Source organism: Triturus cristatus, chromosome 11 (assembly GCF_964204655.1).
Source record: "Triturus cristatus chromosome 11, aTriCri1.1, whole genome shotgun sequence".
Classification (NCBI taxonomy): domain Eukaryota; kingdom Metazoa; phylum Chordata; class Amphibia; order Caudata; family Salamandridae; genus Triturus; species Triturus cristatus.
Window position 1 is genome coordinate 264285202 of NC_140594.1, and position 24184 is coordinate 264309385.

The following is a 24184-nucleotide window of genomic DNA, read 5'->3' on the forward strand; positions in this document are numbered from 1 at the left end:
CTTATACTAATATCTGTGAGTTTCTAGGAATGCCATCATGTGCCCGTACGACGGGGATCGGAGTGGTGTGCTGCACAGCGTAAAGACCACTGGTCTAATGCAAAGTGAGTCCCTGGCATAAAGATACCAGCATTATCCACTTCATTCAGCGCATAAGGAAGGCTAGAGTTATTGATGATAGATCTGAAAATCTTCTCCATGTAGTGGTTAAAAACTGTTTTTGCCCAGGATCAAGGTGTAAAAGTTGACTAATAGAACTATGCAAAAAACTCAAGTAAGAGGACTGTGTCACCTTGAAGAAACCCGCCACAAAGAACATTTGTTATAACAAATGTTTTGTAGATCACACTTAAGATCAAATAAACAACAAAAAAACATAGTTTCCCTTCTCATTAAAAAACAATGGGGTATAAAAGGATACAGGGTCTAGATAAAAGAATAAAATATTATTGGCCAGGGTCAAAGTTTGGCTTTGCTTTGATTAATGGCTAGATATAGGATTATGTCTGGGGTAAGTTCAAGGCTAAAGTCAAAAACCAGAAGGATGAGGTTCGTTGCTAGGCACGGTCTTCTTAATTTAATTCATTTTAGAAATTCCGTTACTTTACATTATCTGTTGTTAATTGAAATTTTCGTTTAAGAGGATAATTCATAATTGGCTCTTCTTTCGAAAAGTGTTCTTCACTCCAGTGAAAGAAGGTTACAGTCAGAGACGTCAAAGAGGTAATGAGATGCATTAAAATGAAACTATGCACTTTGGAGCATCAGGCCTTGTCCTGGAAATTATGCTAATCCTATGGATGATCAGTAAATGCTGAACACCCCTAGTGGCATGCTACTGCCCATCCCAGGAGGAGCTATCATTTACCATACACAGAGAGACTTGCAAAAGAGGGACTATTACGTATCCTAATGCAACATAAAATTGCAGCATCCTCAGATATCGTTTATCAGTCATGAACCCTTTCCTTAAATCCTGCCTCTAGTGGAGAGTTTCTGCTCTTGCTAAAGAACAGGCATTCTGACAAATCCTCTTCCTACACCTATACATTTGCTATGCTTCAAAACATGGTCCTCTGCTGGTTTAATATAAATGGCAATTACCTGACTATTCTAAGCCATAAATTATGAATACAAAATAGACACAATGTATTCCTCCATAAATCCCAGCCCCACACTACGGCACAATGCATAAGAGTTTTCCTAACAGTCTTGTGAAAGGTCATACTACTATAGCAAGCTGTTCACCTTTCAGCCAAATCCAGCTCTCTCTCATCATAAGCAGCAGAAAATTGTGATTTCACATATCTCCAGTATAATCCTGACTTAAGAAGCATTAGCACTCAACCATATAATAAAGTTTTGATATGGGATTTAGAAATCACTTTATGGTTAATAACATCTGTCATTAACAATTTTCTGCTGTCCTGCAAATTATTTCAGCGGCTGAAAGAAAGAGCAGAGATGTATACAGTGGTCTGAGGACGTGGGTGCTCACACCATCTGAAGACAAAATGCTCTTCCCCGCAGTGGCCACCATTGGTGGTGTTCTCTAGATACTGTCGGCAGTGCCGTACAACTTAAATGTCTAATAGGATCCTCTTAGAACTGCTTTCTTTTCAAAGTTTGGTAGCCATATCATTCCCAGGAGCGCTGCGGGATGAAGTTGTACGATTCTACTTTTTGCCCATGAACAAGGTGTAAAAGTTGTCTAATAGAACTATGCAAAAAGTCAAGAAAGGTAACTGTCTCGTTGAAGAAACCTGCCATGAAGAACATTTGTTATAACAAAGTTTTTTTAGGTCACACGTAAGACCAAATAAACTGCAAAAAAAACATATTTTCCCCTGTCATTAAAAAACAATGGGGTATAAAAGGATACAGGGTATAGATAAAAGAATAAAATATTATTGAACAGGGTCAAAGTTTGCTTTGCTTTGCTTTGATTAATGGCTAGATTTAGGATTATGTCAGGGGTAAGTTTAAGACTAAAGTCAAAAATCAGAAGGATGAGGTTCGTTGGTAAGCATTGTCTTCTTAATTTAATTCGCTCTAGAAATTCCGTTACTCTACATTATCTGTTGTTAAATAACATTTTCGTTTAAGAGGATAATTCATAATTGGCTCATCTTTCGAAAAGTGTTCTGCACTCCAGTGAAAGAAGGTTACAGTCAGAGATGTCAAAGAGGTAATGAGATGCATTAAAATGAAACTATGCACTTTGGAACATCATGCCTTGTCCTGGAAATTATGCTAATCCTATTGATAGTCAGTAAGTGCTGAACACCACCTTTGGTATGCTACTGCCCATCCCAGGAGGAGCTATCATTTACCAAAGACACAAAGACTTTCAAAATAGGGCATATGAAGTTTTTTTGTGCAACATAAAATTCCAAAATCATCAGATATCTTTCATTAGTCATGAACCTTTTCTTTAAATCCTGTCTCTTGATAGTGGACAGTTTCTGCTCCTTTTTCTTTAGAACATGTCTTCTGGCAAATCATCTTCCTACACCTACACATTAGCTCTGCTTGAAAACATGATCCTCTATTGGTTTGAAATAAATGGCAATTACCTGACTATTCTAAGCCATAAATTATGAATACAAAATAGACACAATGAATTCCTTTATAAATCCCAGCCCCACAATGCATAAGAGTTTTCATAACAGTCTTGTGAAATGTCATACTACTATGGCAAGCTGTTCACCTTTCAGCCGAATATAGCTTTCCCTCATCCTTATAAACAGCAGAAAATTGTGATTACACATAGCTCCAGTATAATCCTGACCATAGAAGCATTAGCACTCAACCATATAATAACGTTTTGATATGGGATTTAGAAATCACTTTATGGTTAATAACATCTGTGATTAGCAATTTTCTGCTATCCTTCAAATTATTTACAGCGGCTGAAAGAAAGAGCAGAGATTTCTACAGTGGTCTGAGGATGTGGGTGCTCATACCATCTGAAGACAACATGCTATTCCCCGCAGTGGCCACCATTGGTGGTGTTCTCTAGATACTGTGGGAGTGCTGTACAAAAATGTCTAATAGGATCCTCTTAGAACTGCCTTCTTTTCAAAGTCTGGTAGCCAGATCACTTCCCAGGAACACTGCGGGATGAAGTTGTATGATTCCATGTTTACATTCTTGGACTTCCAATCAATTACCTAACTATTCCTTGGTGTTTCAGTATTGATCCACTACATTTGAACCAGCTGAACTAGGTGGCAATCGGCAATGGTTTATAGAGGGGAAGTCTGGGAATGGAGCAAGATTTACAGGTGAAATTGAATGCGTCTGTAAATCCTACCTGCTAACTTAGGTTGTCTTATATGCAGCTTATAAAGCCCTGGATGAATACGGTAATGACTGCTCATTGCTTAATAATAGCAGCTGATATGAAATGGGCAAATGTACCTCCACCTCGTTTATCAGTTTACTGTTATTTACAGATATTTTTGCACAGTGGGAGGTAGTGCACCCACACTGTAAAATAAGGCTCATATCAGAGGTGCTAGCAATTAACAAGATTGTTGGAGTGATATGGGGATAGCTAGGAGAAGCTGCATGAAACCCCTTTAGCCGCTACTAACTTCTAATGTGTTTTGAGCAGGGTCTCACTTCAGCATTTGATATATTTTGCAGCTGGGCGTTTGTGCTAGTATCGATCGGAGTACAATGAGAAGGCCTGCAATGGAAATGTTGTACCTCAGGATCTTGCCTTAAGCCCACGGTAGTTGCAGAGTTCTAAGTGTCGTATCAGTTAATGAGAAACAGTAATCTGCAACTGTAGAACAAATAAACAACCGTGATAACATAGATGATAGTATGTGGCTCTACTGTCCCTTTCATTAGTATAGAACGAGCGAGTCCCTATACTTAGGGACTCGCTCGTTTTATACTAATGAAAGGGACATTCTCTGTGGATCTTAAGCGCTACTTGACAGTGATGCCTATATCGGCCGAAAGGCGATGCTATTTTAAAATGATTGGAGAATATGAACGGAGACTAAGGGCCTGAGTTAGATCTTGGTGGATGGGTTACTCCATCACAACAGTGACGAGTATCCCGTACGCCAAAATTTAAATCCCATTATATCTTATGGGATTTATATTTTGGCGGACGGGATATCCGTCACCATTTTGACAGAGTAGCCTGTCCGTCAAGATCTAATTCAGGCCCCAGTGGCGGCTTCTCCGCTAATGCAGAGGAGTGTCATCACACTGCTTTTTAGCAGGGTAAATAAAGGAAAAAATATACGTAATGTTATTATCATTTTATTTTTTCCTGCCGCGGCACCTTTGCAGTCAGGGCGGGTGGGACTGCTCTGCTGACAGAGGAGCAGAGGGAGGAGTGGTGGGCACTCTGTAAGTGTGCATAAATGTTTGGGCGGTCGTTTTGGGCTGGCCAAACAGTTATGTGCACTTTGCATGTTTTCCACCCTGGCTGCATTACATCCTGAGTGCTGCATTACAGCCTGGGTGGGGAACATGGCCAGGCTCCCGTTCACCATCTGAGTTCTGAGTACCGAACCACGGCACTCAGACCAATCACAACACTGCTTATCAGATTTGTGATTGGCTTAGAGGAGCCTGGGTGCTTTCTGTTCTGGCCGGAGAGGAGGGACGAGGAGGAGAGACGAGGCGAGGAGGTAAGTGCCAGCCACCACTGTCAGGCCCTATGTGTATTTATTACAGATTGACAGACAGGGTACCCTGTAAAAACCCTGATGGATGTCCCGTCTGTTGCACTACAAGAAGGGCAGGCATGGCCTTTTATTTTACTGAGCATTTCCCTACTGGAGGCAGATTTTGAAATGAAATGGAATGAGTGGTTGATAGGGAGCTTGAAGAGTGGGCGACACTCCATTGGGGCAGTGAGGCGTGCGCATGTTAATGCTTGAGCTCTGAATATCTGGTTTGACTAGGCTTCTTTCTCTAAGGTGTCAGCCATGCCTCACATTGGCCAGTGACTTACTGGAAAGTGGCTGTGGAAATTTGCTTTATGCATAACCGCATCCCATCAAACAGACTCCTCTCTTTTTTGAGGAAATGCATAGGTTGTTGCATGCCTGCCTACCTGCCTGCCTGCCGGCTCACTTGTACCCAATCAGAAAACAAGACAGAGCTATTCTTATGTTTTTTTTAATTCTACCTCCCAAATCATGGCTGCCCCTTTCCCCATATCCTTCTAGATAGTAACCAGTAACTGTAAAGCAGACAACTGGTGGACATTACCAAGATCGATACGAAATGGAACCCAAAGATTATGCCCGTAACCTCTCCAGTGAAGGAATTAACAACCCTCACGAAAACTGCACTGTGCAGGGTACTCCTTCATTTCCAATACTGCCTTGCATCCATTGGAAGGCACTGGTCCCTCCCATTTGAAGCAGTGGAGGCTATATTTACTGTGGGATAGTTGACAAGCACAGAAGCCCTACATTTTCTGTGGTGAAGAAATAGAATTATATGTCAGTACTATTATTGTTATTTTGACAACTTAATATTTTATGACAGGTAGACTACCCCGCCCCCTTTTATCTTGTATGTCTTGCCTTACACTCCAGGACTCTTCTCATGCCTATCTCACCTCCTGGAACACTTTCCATAAGTTCAGATCGTCCATACACAAGCTCCTTCTTGAGAATAGAGCATTTATCGTGGCAGCTAAATGGCCATTGGCTCTCTGGTATATTTTCATAAAAGACATTACATGTTTGGATACACTGGAGCCTGCTAGCATTTTATTTTTGTATTGTGTGCAGCGTTGGCAGCTTGAGGGTGCAAAGCACGCAGTCAAATTGGAAAGCTATTTGTTGTAGCGAGAAGGCTGGCAGACACAAAGAGCTAGAGGGAGTCACAGCAGACCCGACGCCTTATTCAATAGCTAACGCTGCTCCTTTAACAAACCCAGAGGTTCATAATGGCCGCCCTCAGCATGGCCGCTTCAGCGCTTCATTCTTCCCAGAAGCATTGGATGGGAGGCAGTAATAACTAAAAGAAACAGTGTCTGTGCAGTGGGAGTTTTAATGAACTAAGCCAACACACACATTATTATTCAAATGCTCCACCTCATAATTTGACGCCTCTGCAGTTCTATTGAAACCGCAACCCTGGTGCACAGCCACAGTACCGCCGCAGCACGCAGTCGTCACCATTGCTGCCCTGCTAGGCCGCAGTCTGGTGGATGAATACAACTGAACTTGGTTACATTAACATGCAATTCAGATATCTTTTCAAACTATTGGAGGAGCTGGTATTTTCACACAGAAAAATATATCCCTGGGTAAATTGCAAACTATAAAATGTCGGATTAGTATGCTGCAAAGGAGGAAGGAACAAGGCAATTAGCTGATGTTACAATGGGATTGTCCCTACCAGGGTTTTTTATTCAAAATAAATAGTTTCAGGAAATAATTCTCTTAATTCAGTGCCAAACATGTGAGGGCCCTGGCTTTGTTTGTAGCACTTAATGAACAGAATGTAATAATTGAGCTATTCTTTTATTTGATGGCGTGTGAAGGCCTACGTGTATATAAATTAGGCGAGAAGTAATTCTCAAGAATGCAACGTGATTGGTGTAATCGGTCCTCAAAAGGCTCTTAAGTCTGAGTCTGCATTCATACACTATTATTATTCTTTGTCAGTAGAAAATACAATGACAATGATTCAAACATTTGTCCAAATCACACTACAGCAGCTGTGAATGTAAAACATATTTCAGACCGGCTTCAGTATTAATTATTCAAAACAAAATGTGTTTGAAAAGATCTCTTGAAGGTGGCAATGAGGGAGAAATTAAATATACTGTAGAAAAGGAGTAGTGTTAAGGGGAGGTCGAGAAAGGGGAATGAGCTTCAAGAGTCTTGAATGGCCAATAGGAATTGGGCACCTTGAGAGAGGGATATGTCTCTGCATTTTAGGAGAGGTTTTTTTAATCAGAGGTTTGATCTAGATTTTAGGTGTTATATACACTTGTCTTTTCCGTAGATTAATGTGAAAGTAAAGAAAGACTTTAACCAATTTCATTAGCTTGACACTATCCATTAGTACTAATGTTAATCGTGTTGGTCGCTACTCCTCATTTAATATTGGCAGAGAGTCCTGAACCCCCTTTTCAACCTTCCCCACAAATTACTGTGCATCTCACATCTTGCCTTCCCCAAAATGAAGGGCTGTGGTTCTGGTGGTCCAGGTAGTTTTCTGTATATTGCCAGTTTCTTGGTTATGGGATAGAGATTTCACTTAGACCTGTTTGTGCATCTTGTCCACGGTCACCAAAAGGACCCTTTTTCATCACAGCTGTTACAAAGTGAGGAGCAGTGATGACAATCGGGTCCATCTGGTCCAGGACTCCTCTGTTCAGGCTGAGAATCAAAAGGCATCCAGCAGTGGCTTTTGCAAGATGAGTTTCAGGTTTTTAATTTTTTTTATTCCGATGACAGTATTTAACTCAGCCACCAACTGCATAGTAAGTGAAAGCAAGGGGCATAGTAGCTAATCAACTGGTGGAAGAATTTGAGCTATGAGTAGCTATGAGAACGTCAACCAGGAAGCATGTTGAACCCTGCCGCCCAAGTCATAAGTGCTAATCCGAACTATGAAATCAGCTAATGCTATGAGTTCACCAAGACATCTTTTGTCTCTTTTGTAGGGAGTTATTGCTGTTGCACTATGTCTCTGTCTGCTCACTGTCAAGGTCAGCACTGGATGACGCACTGAACTATAGTGCGCTGGGTACCTTTAATAAATAATAGATCTGTAAAAGCCTTCTGACATCACCAAACAAGCAAACTTCCTAGAATGCTTATTGCTGGTGATTGTTAGCAATGCAGGACTTTTGCTACCCAGGATGTCCCCTTTAAGTTTTGCTTACTGCAGCCTTTCACAAAGAAACACAGAAACGCATCACCTACGCGAGTGGGGGGGGCAATATTAACAAGGTCTTAACTGCACTATGTGCTTTTACTGTCTGAAAGTCCAAAATGTGATGTTTTAGAAGGTTTTATAATGTGGCCTTGTAGTGCTGTATATCACTTGTTCCTGCATCACCACTGTGTTTACCTACATCATAATATTTCTGTCCTTTGGTCCAGGCTAGGCCTGGGCAGAGTTTGCATGGAGTTCCACAAGCGATAGAATGTGTTTAGTCATGCCGTTCGCGTTGATTTTCAGCACTGGGTGTTTGTCCCGTGCTGTAAAACGAACAGCACCATACATAGCACAAGAGAGCGCTGCTTCATTTCTGCCACTCGAGTAGATTTTCTACTCGAGCTGTGGTTTTCTCAACACGAACGGAAAGTTTCTCAACACGAGCAGTCACGACCATCCACAACCATCTGCGACCGCCCGTGTTGAGAAATCTCGCCAGAAGGTGTACTTTCCTCGCTCGCGCTGAGCACATAAAAAACTCCGCTCCGCGTGTTTTTCCGAACTTTGTGTGCTCCGCGGAGTGTGGAAAACTCCGCGAACAGAGCCGTGTTCACCTCCCAAGCCTAGTCCAGACACTGCTCTTTCAATAGGTTTGCTTAATGTCACATATTTCTTATGAATGAGACTTTGTAAAGTGTCTCTTCAACAGATCTAGAAAATGAGCTGTTAGAGGCCAGGAGGTTTAGCTTAGGACAAGCAAACACACCAAAACCAAAATGCTGAATTATTAGAGGACATACTTCAAAGATGAACTTTGGAAAAAATCAGAAAGGCAGGAGGTTTGAAGGGTTTGTAGTACGAAAGCAGGCCTGCCTGCTTCATCCTCCGAGTGGACTTTGTTTGGGATGTAAAACCACATCACTGTAGCTTTGAAAAAAGGTTTCACATGCGTTTAAGACATCTTGTTTTTAAATTGTGGCTTTTTGCTTTCAACCTTATTGTGGTAATTCTCCAAACACATCCAGCTCTCTTCATTGTTGGAGTTTTATGTGTTGTCTCGTGACAAAGAAGTATTGACGAATACAAATTGTAGTACTAAAGGCCAGAGGTGGTAAAGTTTATATGCAATACCTCTCATCCTTTCACTTAATTATTCCATGAAATTAAAGAGATTTTGCTCTGTTATACTTTAGAAAAATTATAAAAACCGTAACCTGGATAGAAATTTGTTTTCAAACATCTGTACAAAACAATATTTTTATTTTTAATAGCTGCGAAGTGTACAGTAGTTCCAGATTACAGCCAAACGTTGGTTACAGGAAAACGACGTTACATAAACCAGAAATGATACATGATGCTTACTGGATGCGTCCTCAAGTGCCTTCTGAAAGAGCCAGCAAATGTCAAAAAGTCAAAGATTCCCAGGCTTAAGGAGATGATGCCCAGGGCTGCAACATCTGCACCCACTTTAGGGATTGTTAACACATGTGTTACACCTTTATTCTAAGTGCAGAGTAAACTTGAATCAAAGAGGGCGGCTCCTTGTTAATCTGCACATCTGCATCAATTTACGCAGGCCAGGAGGGGTCAAACACTGATACAGAGGTGGCTATCATTTAGCTCACAAAGTCTCGCCTTTAAAGGACCGGTTAGACATCTACAGCCTTGGCGAATATCAGATCTGAGCTCTATGGCTCGAACGATATGTCAAATATTACATTTTTATCCAAATAAATATTCTTCCAAATCTTTTGGAGTTCAAAACATGACCAGACTGCTAGTCTGGGCTCAGGGAGTAAAGAAAGGCCGATTTTGCACATGTAGTAGGTAATTATTTGCCTTGGTGAATGCAAATGTTAACACGATAATTATATATATTTTGTGAAGAAGGAAGTCGGGAAGTTGGCAAAACTATTACAAAATTACAAATTCCTGAAAGCGAAAGAATTGGTTAGGGCAGTTGTTTATAGCATACGGAGCTGGATAATGTTGCACATTTTAGGGTCTTATTTCTTGCGGGCAGTACGGAGATGGTTGCCTAAAGTTGGCAGCTGTCTCAGCCACCCACCTCTCACATCCCCCGCCTCATCTAGAGCATGAAGGATGGTGGTCTTCCTGAGAGCAACGCTGCTGCTGCTGCCGCCTCTACAGTAGGGAAAACCTTTCCAGCAGACCTCATGGAATCGAAGAGGCTGTCCTACGTAGGGGATTGTTCCTACTGGGTTTGCCATAAACCATGGTAGTTCCAGATAAGAAGAGTTCTCAGCTTTGTTGGCCTATTTTGAGAAAAAAACGGCATTTGACAGATCTGCCATCAACCGGTCCTAGGATGCTTGTTTCCGGTCCCGGGAGGACCTGGCTTGGCAGCTCGGGCTGGACTGTTCCCATGAGGCACAGGGTCAAGGCTGATTTGCATATGGCCAGGTCTAAACTGGGGTGGCATGGTGAGTAAAAGAATGATGGATTTAATCCAGATCTCTTGACTGGGGGTGAATGTTTTGATTTGTTCTGCATTCCGTCCATCAATTGTGTGTCTTTTGCTTTCTCGCCCTAAGTGCGCCAGGTATGTCCAGACGTGGGTCCTGGGCTCACTGTGCCACTGGAATCAAGGTATCCTGGCTGAAGAGGGGTGAAACCCTGAAACCGGTCCTCGGATGCTTGTTTCCGGTCCAGGGAGGACCTGGCTTGGCAGTTCGGGCTGGACTGTTCCCATGAAGCACAGGGTCAAGACTGATTTGCATATGGCTGGGTCTACACTGGGGTGGCATGGTGATAAAAAAAATGATGGATTTAACCCAGATCTCTTGACTGGGGGTGAATTTTTTGATTTATTCTGCATTCCGTCCATCAATCGTGTGTCATACTGCCATGGCATGGCAGACCTATCACTGCTGCTTTTTCCCATGAAGCAGCTCCTGCCGTAGAGGTGGGAGCCGTTTTGGTGAAAAAAAATGGTGGCAATATCAAAATGTGAAGATTTTGGGCACATCGCCTTCGTGGCCCCAGCCCTCAGCCATAAGGCGACTGCCCCCCAGTCCTAAAATGAACTTACGAGTTATAGGCCAGAATCAAATCAAAGCGTGCAAGAAGGCTTAGTGCCATTGCTGCCACATGCGGTCTGCAGGCCACAAGTTCGAATCATGGCAAGGGCAACATCTCCTTTGAAGGGCTGTAAGGAGAATTGACTGCCATTCAATTGGTTTAGAGTGACACCTGTTATTTACAGCACCTAAATGTAGCAGATATGCTAAATGAAGTGCCATACCGAAACACGTTATTATTACATTTGATTAAGCCCTAAAGGTGGACTCAAAACCCAGATCTCCCAGATGCAAAACAAGCAACTAGGGCCTTTATGTAGAACATTAAGCAAAATATTCTAAAACTGCAGATAAGGCATTAATGGCATCTACTTCTCAACATATTTCAAAAAATGTCCTAGTGTTTTGTGGAATACCTTTTTCATAAAACTCCCACTGCCGTAAAAAGGCAGGTGGTGACAAAGGAATTATTCCCATGAGGCACCTCCTTCTGCTAACTACTGGGGGTTTTCTTGCAGGGTGGGGAAAAACGTAGAAAGGCCATTACAACTAATCTGACATGATTCTTTCATGGCAGGAGTGTTACACAAGCCCCTGGACTGTTGTGGAACCCCATGCTGCAGGGGACCTCCTGAGTATCTCCGAGATATGGGAATCCCAGGGGCCCCTCACCACATTCTACAGGGCTGCCCCATCACACTTCCATTCACCGCTGTTTGACAACTTATCCTCCGAAATACCTGCATACACCATTTATAATGGTTATTTGTAGGCTACAAATCCTGGCGCCAAATCCTCTGCCAATAAGTCATTGGCACCATAAGCGAGCCATGCACTCTGGCCCAGAAAGCCAAGAAGTTCTTATTATAATTATTCAAGTGTCACCTCCCTGGACTGCTGCAAAAGAAATCTGGCAGGATTATTTGTTGAAGAAATTATTGATTGTTTTCAAGTGTCAAGTCAATGTGCAGCCTTGCCAGCACTGCTTCCTGCTTAGTGAGATAAACACAAAGGAGAGTCGATGACAACAGGCACTTTATATTCACTTTGCACAAAATGAACCTTGGTCGCCGTTCCATAAGTGTACTCCCCAATTTAGGATATTAATAATGTCCATTACAGTAATACGAAAGCTCATCTATGGAAAGGGATGAATTTATCTGTTGTCCTCAAGAAACTACTTTGAAAATACAAATAAGCACTGGCAAAGCCAATAGGTCTGATTTTAATGTGCTAAAAGAGAAGGTGTTAGAACATTAGAGCAAGATACTCGAGAGGGATTCAGCAGGAGTGGACAGAGAGAGTTATAGTTGTTAAGTTGTTCATCATTGTTAGACCGGTCAGACTTTTTGCCTTCTTCGTCCATTTCTTTGCAGATCTTGTTTATGATGGCCTCAGGACTGTGCACTTTACCACTGCTAACCGGTGCTAAAGAGCATGTGCTTGTTCCTTAAAACATGATAACATTGGTTCATCCCCAATTGGCATATCTTATTTAATAATAAGTCCCTAGTAAAGTGATACTACATGTACCCAGCGCCGGTAAATTAAATGCTACTAGTGGGCCTGCAGCACTGAGTGTCTTACCCACTTAAGTAGCTCTTCAAACATGTCTCAGGACTACCATTGCAGAGCCTGTGTGTGCAGTTTAAACTGGCAATTATACCTGCCAAAATATTATTTTTGCCAGGATCAAGCCTTCCCTTTTGATACATATAAGTCACCACTAGGGTAGGCCCTAGGAAGCTCAAAGGGCAGGGTGCAGTGTATTTAAAAGCCCCGTGCTCTCCATGCCACTGGAATCAAGCTATCCTGGCTGAAAAGGGGTGAAACCACGAAACCGGTCCTAGGATGCTTGTTTCCAGTCCAGGGAGGACCTGGCTTGGCAGTTCGGGCTGGACTGTTCCCATGAGGCACAGGGTCAAGACTGATTTGCATATGGCTGGGTTCAAACTGGAATGGCACGGTGAGCAAAAAAACTATGGATTTATGCCCAGATCTCTGTACTGGGGTGAATGTATGACATTGTTCTGCATTCTGTCCATCAACTGTTGTTTTTGCATTTGTCACCCCGAGTGGGACGGGTATGCTCAGACGTGAGTCCCGTGCCCTCCATGCCACTGAAATCAAGCTATCCCGGCTGAAGAGGGGTGGAACCCAGAAACCGGTCCTAGGATGCTTGTTTCCAGTCCAGGGAGGACCTGGCTTGGCAGTTCGGGCTGGACTGTTCCCATGAGGCACAGGGTCAAGACTGATTTGCATATGGCTGGGTTCAAACTGGAATGGCATGGTGAGCAAAAAATCAATGGATTTAGGCCCAGATCTCTGTACTGGGGTGAATGTATGACATTGTTCTGCATTCTGTCCATCAACTGTTGTTTCTGCCTGTGTATATTCTTCCAGGAAGAAGGACTGCTGCTGTGCTGAAAGGACTGCCACTCTGCTGGACTGTTGTTCTAATGGAACTGCTACCCTGCTGTGCTGACCTGCTGCCCTCTTGCCTGGGTGAAAAGAGAACTGGACCTGCAACTTCAGTCTTGCACCCCCGACACCAGAGTGACTCAAAGCGTATTCTGCTGGCCTACTGATCTGAGCCTCAGGAACATAAAAGGCTCCCCAACGTCCTGCACCAGCCCCTGGACCCAGCTGAAGTGAGCTACTGACTCCCTAGTGGAGCCCCTCAGGTCCTGGACCAATGGTACAGCTCAGAGAGCTGTATATTTAAGTTTTGGGGCTCTCCATGACTGGGCACGCTTGCACCAAGACATAGCCGTTATCACAGTGAATCAGCATGAATATGCGGCAGCTGCCTCTGCACATTCCACAATAACTTCAAGATCTTCACGCTACACCTACTTCGACGATCTCCCTGCTACTTGCGCCACCGTCCATTGCAAACAGAACTCTTGGCACGTCTTTAAAAAGGTAAACTTCAGCAGGCCTAACCTGGTGACTGTGTCCGACCTGCACTCCATTGTGGTTGGCCTGAAAGTGTGACTTTAACCTGGTCCAGTGCAACCAGATATTCGGACTTGGCCCTTTGTGCTTTTTGGCACTACTTTAACTACAAACCTTTAGAAATTCATAATTCCAGATCTACTGATTGGATTGTTGTCATTTCAGTCTTTTTTTTTTTTTTTTTTAATTTTGCTCTATTTTTCTAAACTGGTGTGGGATCCTTTTGTGGTGTGTTTTCCTTGGGTTTCTGTTGGAAGTGTTGCACAAATACTTTACACATTGCATCTCAGTTAAGCCTGACTGCTCTCTTCCAAGCTACCAGAGGGTTGAGCACAGGTTAATTTAGGGTTGGCTTGTGCTATCACCCTGAGAAGGATTGTGGTTGCTGCTTGACCAGGGGCTCACACCCCAGTCAACCAACAACCCAATTTCTTACACTCATACAGTTCACTGCAAACACTAAAGTGGAGGTGGAAGGTTGCACCTAAACAGCCAACAACATATGCCAAGAGGTGAGAGATGAATACTCCATTGGGTTGAGCCAAAACTTGACTGAGAAAGATTCCAGCCACCTGCTGTAAGACGCTGCTCAAAGACATCATCGGTTGAAAGTGAGGATCATAGCCCACTCTATGTATATTGATAGTAATAGGTCTGTTTATTTGTCACAGCCTAGACCCAAAGGGATGAATTATCAGCAAGTAGAAATTTCATATTAACAACATTTAGGAAACTCAAAAGCAGCTAGGATGATGTGTGTTGTAAAAAAAAATCCCAAATCAGGCACTTACACATACTAGGCAAAGGGTGTCCATCCTAAGTCCACGAGGGCCCGATCCCTGACAGAATTTAAGGATATCCACAACGTATATCTCTACATACAATGAATCAAAACAAAACACAATTAATAGATATCCTTATGATCTGTGATGTATTCAACCCTCTGTTCAAGGCTTTAATCTTAACATATGTCTGCTTATTACTCCAGAATATGTTGTACTTGCCGGTTTAATGGCCATTACTGGAGAAATCGAATTAGATGACAAAGTATGATAATTGAAATATTGTATGCAGCAAGATTTCAATGGATGTCGCCAGGTGTTTGCCTCAGCACTTCCCACATTGCTTATAACAATTCTATGTGCATAAAGATGTTCCATACTTGGAAGTGACTTGCTTCTGTCTGTACGTCTGCCCTAGCTTGCCTGTTCTCCCTGACGGTTTTCAAATTTACAAAGAATTGTTGATCCTCCCAGTTGTCCCTTCCGCTAGCCCCCTCGTTGCATTATAACTCATAGTGCAGAAGGTTTCTGGTATGGATTACATCTCCGCCTGCAGAAGGATCTCTCTTTATTGGCAAAGTCCTCTTCATTCATCTCCATCACCCTAACCTACTGCACAGTTGACTTGTTTGTCATCTCTTGTTCCACCTGAGAACTTTAGTGTTGATTTGTGACTGCTTGGTAGCTGAGGTCTTTCCATTTAAACATCAATAATACCGGTTGATGCACATGCTTCTTCATAATTTAGTGCTGGGTAGTTTATTTCCTCCTTACACACATAATTTCTCATTGTAATAGTCTGGTAGTCCCCTCTATCCTTTTCTTTTATATACTTGGATTGTATGTGTTCTCATTTTCTCCTGATTTTCAGGTGGAGGTTCCACTGGTTACTTGTGCCTGTTTGGTGGTATCTTTAGTTGTGCAGTGAGCCGGTAGTCCCTTTATTTGCAAGGTGAGTTTGACAATATTTACAGCTGAGAAGACCTGTGCAGAGCAGCATAACAACACCAGTGAGGAAAGTGCATGGAAGTCCCATACCTTGTGGCGCTGGGGTACCAGTACAATGTATAAGTGTGTCCATCCTGGGGCAACTGGAAGGAGAACATGGATACAGGCAAACTACGGAGGGTTATCCATCTTTGAGCCAGACATGGAGAACAGAGCTGGAGGACTATACTAAATCTGAAAAGATTCATTTAAAAAAAGTTGATTTATAAATCGCAAATTAAGATTTTTTGCTGTTAATCTCACTTCCAGATCACTACTGCAAGGAACCTCTGCTGCTTACAGATGACACTGCCCACATTCACATGGAGCAGATGAAAATATGAAAGATTTATCCTGTAGTTTAAATCCCTGCATTAGAAAACCCTACAGAAGATTGGCTTTACTCTGAGACCCCATACAAATATTAGAGGAAAGGATTTGATGACTGCTGCTCTACACATAAAGACATACAATAACGTAACTAAGAGTCGGGGATATTCTACTGCTGGCTGACAGACAAAAAGGAATGGTTCACCCATCTACCACTTCACAGACATGGTCTGAGGCAGAATCCAGGAAGAGATTTTTTGGACCATTCAGGGGTGAATTGGTCATGTTTAGCCAAAGACAAGTGATAGTTTCTACATAAACTGATGGCAAACCTTCAAACACCTATCAGGGGACAGAAAGAAGGCCAACAAGCTGCTTCATGGTCTTGTGAAAAAAGGTTACGTGAAGGACTGTTAATAAAGAAAAGATGATTCTGATGTTAAAAATCCATTGCTATTCATTATATAATCTGGAAAAGCGTATTGTTCAAGAGATTTTTTAATGACCTGAAGTCAGGTTCTATATCACGATGGACTGGTTGAGCTTTGAGGCCAAAAATAATTTACAATTACCTTTTAACATAGTAATTACTTGGCTTGTCTGTAGCATGCTATGACGTTTGAATAGTTTATAACAAGGATTCATAGGCCAAAGTCTACTGCAGGCCATATGGAAATTTAGTTGTGAAACTTTACTAACAATTTGTACAACAATACTTTTGTGTTGGTAACATCTAGATGAAAAACAATATTTATTGAACTTGGAAAATATTTTTCTACCAATGCTTTTAGGAAGTGACTCCAAAAGAATTTAGAAAATATCTTAATTTATGAGAAATATCACCCTTACACTTAAGGCTGCCTAGTACCAAACAGCTAACAATCACTTTTGAATTTACCAAGAACAGATGGGAAATTTACAAAATTATGCAAAACACAAGCTTTATTGTATAGCCTATGTAAAACATTTCAAGTTGACTAGAATTTTACCTTAAATCAACTGCATGGATGAAGTGTTAGTTTAGCTTCTCACATGTATAAATGGCAGGTCACTCGGAAACGGTGATAGTGCTGCACTGCTTAAACATCTTACACTTAATGCTAACATGTCTAGGGGCAGAGTTGTAACAACCGTCCTTCGCACTTTTCACTAATTATTGAATGTGATTGTTTTTCAAGTCAAAAATCTAATTTGTATTTTTAATTAATCCTCCGAGCTATTTCAAGTTATTCTGAAGGGGTTAAAATGTTCCCAACTTTAACTGTGTTACCACATTCCCCTCCCCCTTGTTCCCTAATTAACACTTTGTAGAGCGGCACTTTCAACGGTTGCAAGGCAAGGAAAAGATGCATATATGTCTCTTAGAATGATTTGGGAAAGTGCGCCAGTGAATGCTTCAGAACACTTAGACAGTTCTAGAAGGTAATAACATGTTAAAAATAACCAATATTGAGCTCTAATAGTTCTCCATGTGTTTAAAACTAGTAACATGCTCATAATGGTACGCGAGTTGAGCCCTCTAAATTTAGCCAACTGTCGTTGTCGATACATTGGCTGGCGACCTCAACTTAGCTGAGGCCATCAGTATATTTACAGCCCATATTATTTCTAAAGTGAGAGCTGTAGCCCTGCTCTTGGCTTCTCGAGACAGTAGGCAGATTTAGCATCAGGACAATTTTCCTCGCAGCCTTCTTGAACCGCACCCTGGGACTGGGTGGTAGAATAATGTGAGAGGTAAGGAAGTGTGAGTGTTTGTGTGTGTGTTTTTGATGCGCAGTTCTCTGACACATGTTGGTATTGGCCAGTCACACTGCATCATTCAGTTGTCTTCTCCATTCACATGCAGCTTTGCCCATTCACTGGTCTTTATGTCTCTGCTCAGAAATCTTCCAGCACTGCTTATCTCGCCTTCTTCTATGCTCAGATCGTCTCACTGACTGGTCATTCTTCCGTGGACACTGCTAACCCTGCCTCACTCACTTCTCAGCCTCTCACACTCACTGCTTGGCTACCCTCACTTTCCCGAGTGGTCACCATACCTCATCTGTTTTTGATGGGCATACAGTTCATATCTCATTGGTCACTGACACATCTTCTTCATCACTGTTGCTCAAGGAAACTCTTTTTGCTTAGTTATTACTTTTTCTTTGTAGTTTTGGTCACTGCCTCAATTATTTCTGACCTTATTCATGCTGCTATGTGGAATAAAACCAAACAAAAGTTGCCTCCGGGATCACATTTCTTAAGAAACTGAATGCGGCTATAATTGCATTACATTCTCCTGTTTACATTTTATTTATGACAAACATACTCAATATATGTAAAATGCTTCCAGTCATGTAAACTGGGAGATCGTCCCAGACTCTGCCATTTGCTCCAATCGCAGCCTCTGGACACAGAATGCTGAAGCTGGTCTTAGCATAAATACATGCAGAGACCCAAATCCATTTATCTAATATCCAGAAAACAATTGTGTGCTACAACCAACCTCTGTTTAAAACAAATATTCTAAAAACACTCAAAAACCAGATCATACACCAAAATGGCGGACATAAAAATGTAAGGGCCTGATTACGAGATGCTCCTTATATTCCGACCCATGTGTAAACCCCTGTCACGCATGGGTCGGAATTATGAGTTAAAAAGGTATTTAACTCATCCCATAATTATTAGAATGCGTTAAATACCTCAGGCTTCATTACATTTCAGCAGCTGAAACCTGCCAAAATTTAACAGGGGAAATGTGTACGGTATTTATTGTACCATGCGGACTATGGTGTGTTAAACACCATAATGCGCAAGTTATTCCCCAATAACTTGTAATAGGTGGTATTTATCGCACCCCACAAATAGCGAACCCCAGGGTATCGTTAATTATATGGCGCAATAAATAGCACTTTTACCTGGAACCAGGCCCAAAGCCAACTATATAGAGATGCCTGGCTTGGATAAATAAAATGCAACAATATACAGTGACACATGGTGGGGTTCGTGCGAATAGTATAACATACATTTTTAGCCCTGATGATGCGATAGCTGGACCCATTTTCAGCTCCAATGGCTATTACATATCAGACATCAAGGACATCGCATAGACTACCACTTCTCTGAATCTAAAGCGGCTCCCTGTGAGGCTATTTATTTAACTATAAAACAGTGGTATGCGTATTTGTCAGTAGTACAAACGATATTCCGCCACACATCATACAAATGGCGGCTATTATATTTCCCGAGCAACCATTCACCCACAGTAATTTACAAACAGAAATGAAAGCAGATCTAGCCAAGGATTAATCACTGGGATGCAGGCTGTTAATAGCCGCACAGAACCCAGTACTATTAATAATGGCAGACTGTGATCTCCCTCCTACTCTCGGCTGGACGCGCATGCCAACGCAGAACTGAAGAGAGGAGATAGGGCGGGTTTCGCCCAGCGGTAGGGAAACAAGGAGGGTAATGAAAGTTTTATCATCTGCTCAAAAGCATGGTAATCAGCAACACCGGCCTCTACTAGGGGAGAACTTACCAGCAATTATGTGTACTGCAATGTTAACTCAAATAAAAACCAATTGTAGGCAGAGCAATGCCGACGTCTGGCTCGCTTTTCCGGATGGCAGGAATATGAATTGAAAATGGATGGGTAGACTTACTGACTGCAATTAGAAAAGAGACCTATATATCACCAACATACATATATGTGGAGTTAGGTATTGAAAATCTAAACTTACTTGCATTTCAATATTTTGGATTCGATAATTTGTCCTCGATATTTGCATGCCCCCATATTAAGGATTTGATATTCAGGGGGCACACCCAAAAATATGATTTGCGTGCTGTTCCAATGTCTGGTATCTGTTGTGTAGAGGAGGTCTTAGGGAATAATGGGTTTGGAACACCACTCAAGATGATGAGATCTCCCATCAAATGTTGGGGAAATTACTCTATATTGAGCCTCTCTGAATATGATGGTCCAACTGTACCCTGCTGAAGTGCTTGTGATATAAAGTTGTATTTGTTTCATTAAGAAGCTCTCAGAATAGGATCAGACCATTATTCTTATGATAAACTGAGACATGACTGTGGTATATATTTAAAGCTGATAGCGGGACTCTAGCCACAGTCTCTGCTCTACCCCCATCCTCGTCTTCTATTATTCCTTTCCTTTCTGCAACCTTAATTTCACCATTAATTATTGTTTATTGTGCCAATAACTAGTTTAAACCTGGCTCAAAATCAAGAACTTGGACATATTTGATTACAACTTTCACCCAAAGCCAAATTACTCCGATTCACATCTAGACACTAACTTCACCCTCAACTGACACATTGCCAAGAAAACCAAGAATGCCTGGTAAAAGCCTTCTCTACTAAAGAAAGGTAAATTGCTCCTTCCAGAAAGTGGACTGTGGATGTGTTGTTCAAGCCTTCATAACACTAGCATTTGGAAGGTGGAAACATCCTGATCCATGGTGTCCCATGTTCCACACTGCATCATATATGTCACACCATGCTTCATTGAATTCCAAAAGAAATATGAGCTCATCACCCCCATCATAATAAGACTCTACTGACTCCCCCTTTCGACCCTCACCATGTTCAAAACCAGCAGCATAACTTACAGATGCATTAGAGCTTGCACAACCGCCCACTTGGCTGAAAAGCTCACGACCTCTGGTGGCATACCCTCCGCCAGGACACTATCAGACTGGAAACATAAAAGCATTACAAAGAAAAGTCAAGGTAATAAGTAATTTCCATCTATGCATCCAGGATCTGGGACAACATCCCCATATCCATTACGACCACCCTAAGATTGCTCCAATTTAGGAAAAAGTTGAAGACACGTCTTCGAAAACAGAGTTTAACAGTTTAGTAAATGTCCAATTGTGCTCTCAGAACTCATCTACGGCTCCAATCATGTGCTGACTGCACATTTGACCTCGTGCAGCACTGCCTTTTAGCTAGGTGTGCACTATACAACAACCTTATATACAAACATAATTTGATGACACAGTCTATTATATTGTCCCCTAAGCCTTATCCAACCATCCTACCAGATACCCCCAAGCATTTCTTCTACCCTGCTGTCTACCAATGTATTCATTATTATGCTGTCGAGTGCTACCAGTAGGTAATATTTAAGCTCTACAAGAACACCTTAATAAATCAATTAGTAAATAAACAATGAGGCAATTACTGTATGTGGAAGTTCCCACAACATGATGGGCAAAGTACTCAATAGAGAATCTCCCAATACATAATAAATCAGCTATTTTAAAATTTCCTATAATATGGCGAGACAGTTTGAATGAAGAATTTTAAGATAATACAATCAATCAGAAGCGCATCTGAAATAGCATGACAGATGTCCAATATCTGAGCTTCGATATTACATAGGGGCAAAAATGTAATAACAAATCCCATAGAATGGTGGTTTATTCTAATAGTCAGGCCCATGGAAGCATTCCTGAGAAATAGTGATTCAATGTCTTTATGTTTTTTTAAAAGAGCGATTTCCAGAAGGAGAGTCTGCACTCTGGAATCATGGGAGCTCCCAATTTAATCAATCACAGATTCAATTACAATTTCTTCATGTAGATTTGCAGGTTCCCACCCAATCTGCTGAATTGCTCGGTTTCACACCTTCTCATATTCTCTTGTGAGGAGATATTATTGGTGGTAATCGCCGCAGAACACAGCTGCCCCGGCACGTGCCCTGTAGTCTTTTCAAGTGTCTGCTGCATGTTTTGACATTATATTATGTTTGTTTTGTGAGCGGGTGTTAGTTTATTGTGTTTTATAGCACCAAAGGGACAGCGCAGTGCACAAGCTGGTATATCTCTGCCTTCTGTATTAAAACTGCACGTCAGCACAAAGGGGAAACATTAATTTCCGAATATTGCTGTGCTCTACAACTAAAAGAATGAGAGACATGTTGTAGAATCTATATATTATGGGGATACATAAAACTGTTCTCTTTACAGTCCACTTTCCCTCTAGAAGGCTCTTACGGAGGAATTGGTCACCCTGCCCTTAACACAAATGTGAACAAATGAAATACAAATAATGTTAGATAAGTTTAATGGTTATCACACCAGTAGACAGTAACTGGAAAGCAGACTTTTCAGTAGACAGCACCTACTAAATAGTTTGTTCCTACTTAGTTTATCGCAAGTAACCTTTTTATTTTCTCTACCTGCTTCCTTTCCCATATATTGAGCGCCCACGATAATTGAGTTACCATGTAATAAAATGCGAAAACATAAGATATATCAGTAGTCTAGGTGCACCGCTCCACCTTACCTGGTATAGTAGGAGTCGACACCAAGTGCTTCCCGTACATTGGCGATGTACTGCTCCAGCGTGGTGGTTCCTGATGCTTGAAAGTTCATACTACTTGTTTCATGGAAGTCACCAGTATTTTCTACCATGGCATCCCCCAAGAAGTGTTCATGAAACTTCAGAATTCCTGCAAAGAAGTATTAGTAATTCATTTTGGGACAGAATATTATAGGCTTTTTTCAATATTACATCAAATTGTATCTACCAATGTTTGGGTCTCCGTAGAACGTAACATTTAGAATTCACTCCATCTAGAGGTTCATTCACACACGTGGAAAGTACTCAAAAGTCAAAATAAGCAACACATTGTCTTTCTGCCTTTGCCACTTTTGCTCACAACACTCTTTTCAACTCAGTTACTTCCCTTGGAGTTTCTGGTACTGTACTTCACTACCTCTCTTTAAACTGTTATTCTGTTTCATTCACAGGTACCCTGTCTGATTCTCTTAACTATTCTGTGCCCTCGGGCTGTGTTCATAATCCACTACTATTTTATATCTACCCTATCAAAATTCCAAAATGTTATTGTAGTTTCAAGCTCATTTTTGGTCTTATGATACACACACCTAATTTTATCTGGTTCATTTTTTATTTTTTGCCCTTCGTTATCCCTTTGCCATGGGTCTGTCAGCAGTGAAGATCCAGGGCGGCCGCTAACATAAGAAAGAATCCCCCTACAAATAAAATATTATTCTTCTGAGATGAAGGTTAGTGTATGAATAATATGCATGTGTTATTGTTACTAAGTATGACATATGTCCCTCAATTAGTTGTCTGATGTAATGATAATTTGTGTCTTTTTTGCATTCCCCATGCAGCAACGCAAGGGGTGCAACACTTCACTCTGAGCTAACTATGCTATAGCCTTCAAGGCAATTCTCATTTAAAATGGGGGCGGATGGTTTACACTCTCCTTATTTGTCAGAAATTGCACACCAGCACCCCGTACTCGATTGACCTCTCTCCCCCATTGGTTGCACTGAGATAGAAAATAGTTAAAGCTATCAAGGGATCTTCTAGTGTTAATCTGGTCCAAATAGTGGTTTTCCTCTGAGCATGAGTTATGGACTCTGGTTTCTCAGTTCAAATGCACACTATCTCTTTAAGATATATGGTTGTATGCATGAACTTGTAATCTTGCCTTGCCCAATTGTGAGGCACTGTTTTTTGCACATACCTTGTGAGTTTGGGGTATCCCTGCTCTCTTGCTGTTTTTTATGTCATTGACATGTATTACTTCACTGCAGGTTCATGTATTATTATTACCCCTTCCAACCAACTGTCTTTCACTGACTGTTGTAACCAGAGTTTCTTTCTTAAGCTAGAAAATGTTGAGTCATTGAAATTGCTTTTGGTATGTTGAAACACTGATATTCCTTTTTGCCAGACCTGTATTAAACAAACTGTTTTGATGTGAATTGTGCGTATATTGTCTTTCGTGGTAGTGGGTAGTTTGTTTTGTTCTCATTAGTTGTTTTGTCAGGTCACCTTGCTACATGTGTCCCCTGCACATTCTTTGTTTTGGCCATTGATCTTTCCAGGTTTTTGTTTTCTGGTGAATGTTCCTATACTACTACATGCTTTCTCACAAGTTCAAAAAGCTTCTGATGTAACCTTTCTGTTATTTGGCATTCCTACCACAGTATGAGAAGCTTAAGTGCTCTATGTGAATTTGGCAATTTCACAACATCTTATTTTTTTAAAATAAATTATTATGAAATCCTATCAGAGGAAAATTTCATTAATATTTCAGTACATTGAAAGTTGCATATCCAACTGGGAACATGTACAATGACAATGTATACATTGTGACAAACATAGTGTGCTTTACTTGAAATGTTGGTCAATACAATAACACAGTAT

The 24184-nt window shown here is 41.4% G+C and overlaps 1 protein-coding gene across 3 annotated transcripts in view; it reads right to left on the bottom strand.

Annotated features, from left to right (window-relative positions):
* The window catches only part of TTC28 (tetratricopeptide repeat domain 28), a 1841724-nt gene that overhangs the window by 237356 nt on the left and 1580184 nt on the right, over window positions 1-24184 (bottom strand). For all 3 annotated transcript variants that reach the window (XM_085636419.1, XM_085636418.1, XM_085636420.1), the window contains one exon: window positions 22283-22448. In XM_085636419.1, the coding sequence (XP_085492545.1) occupies window positions 22283-22448 (166 nt within the window). The remainder of the gene's footprint in view (window positions 1-22282; window positions 22449-24184) is intronic.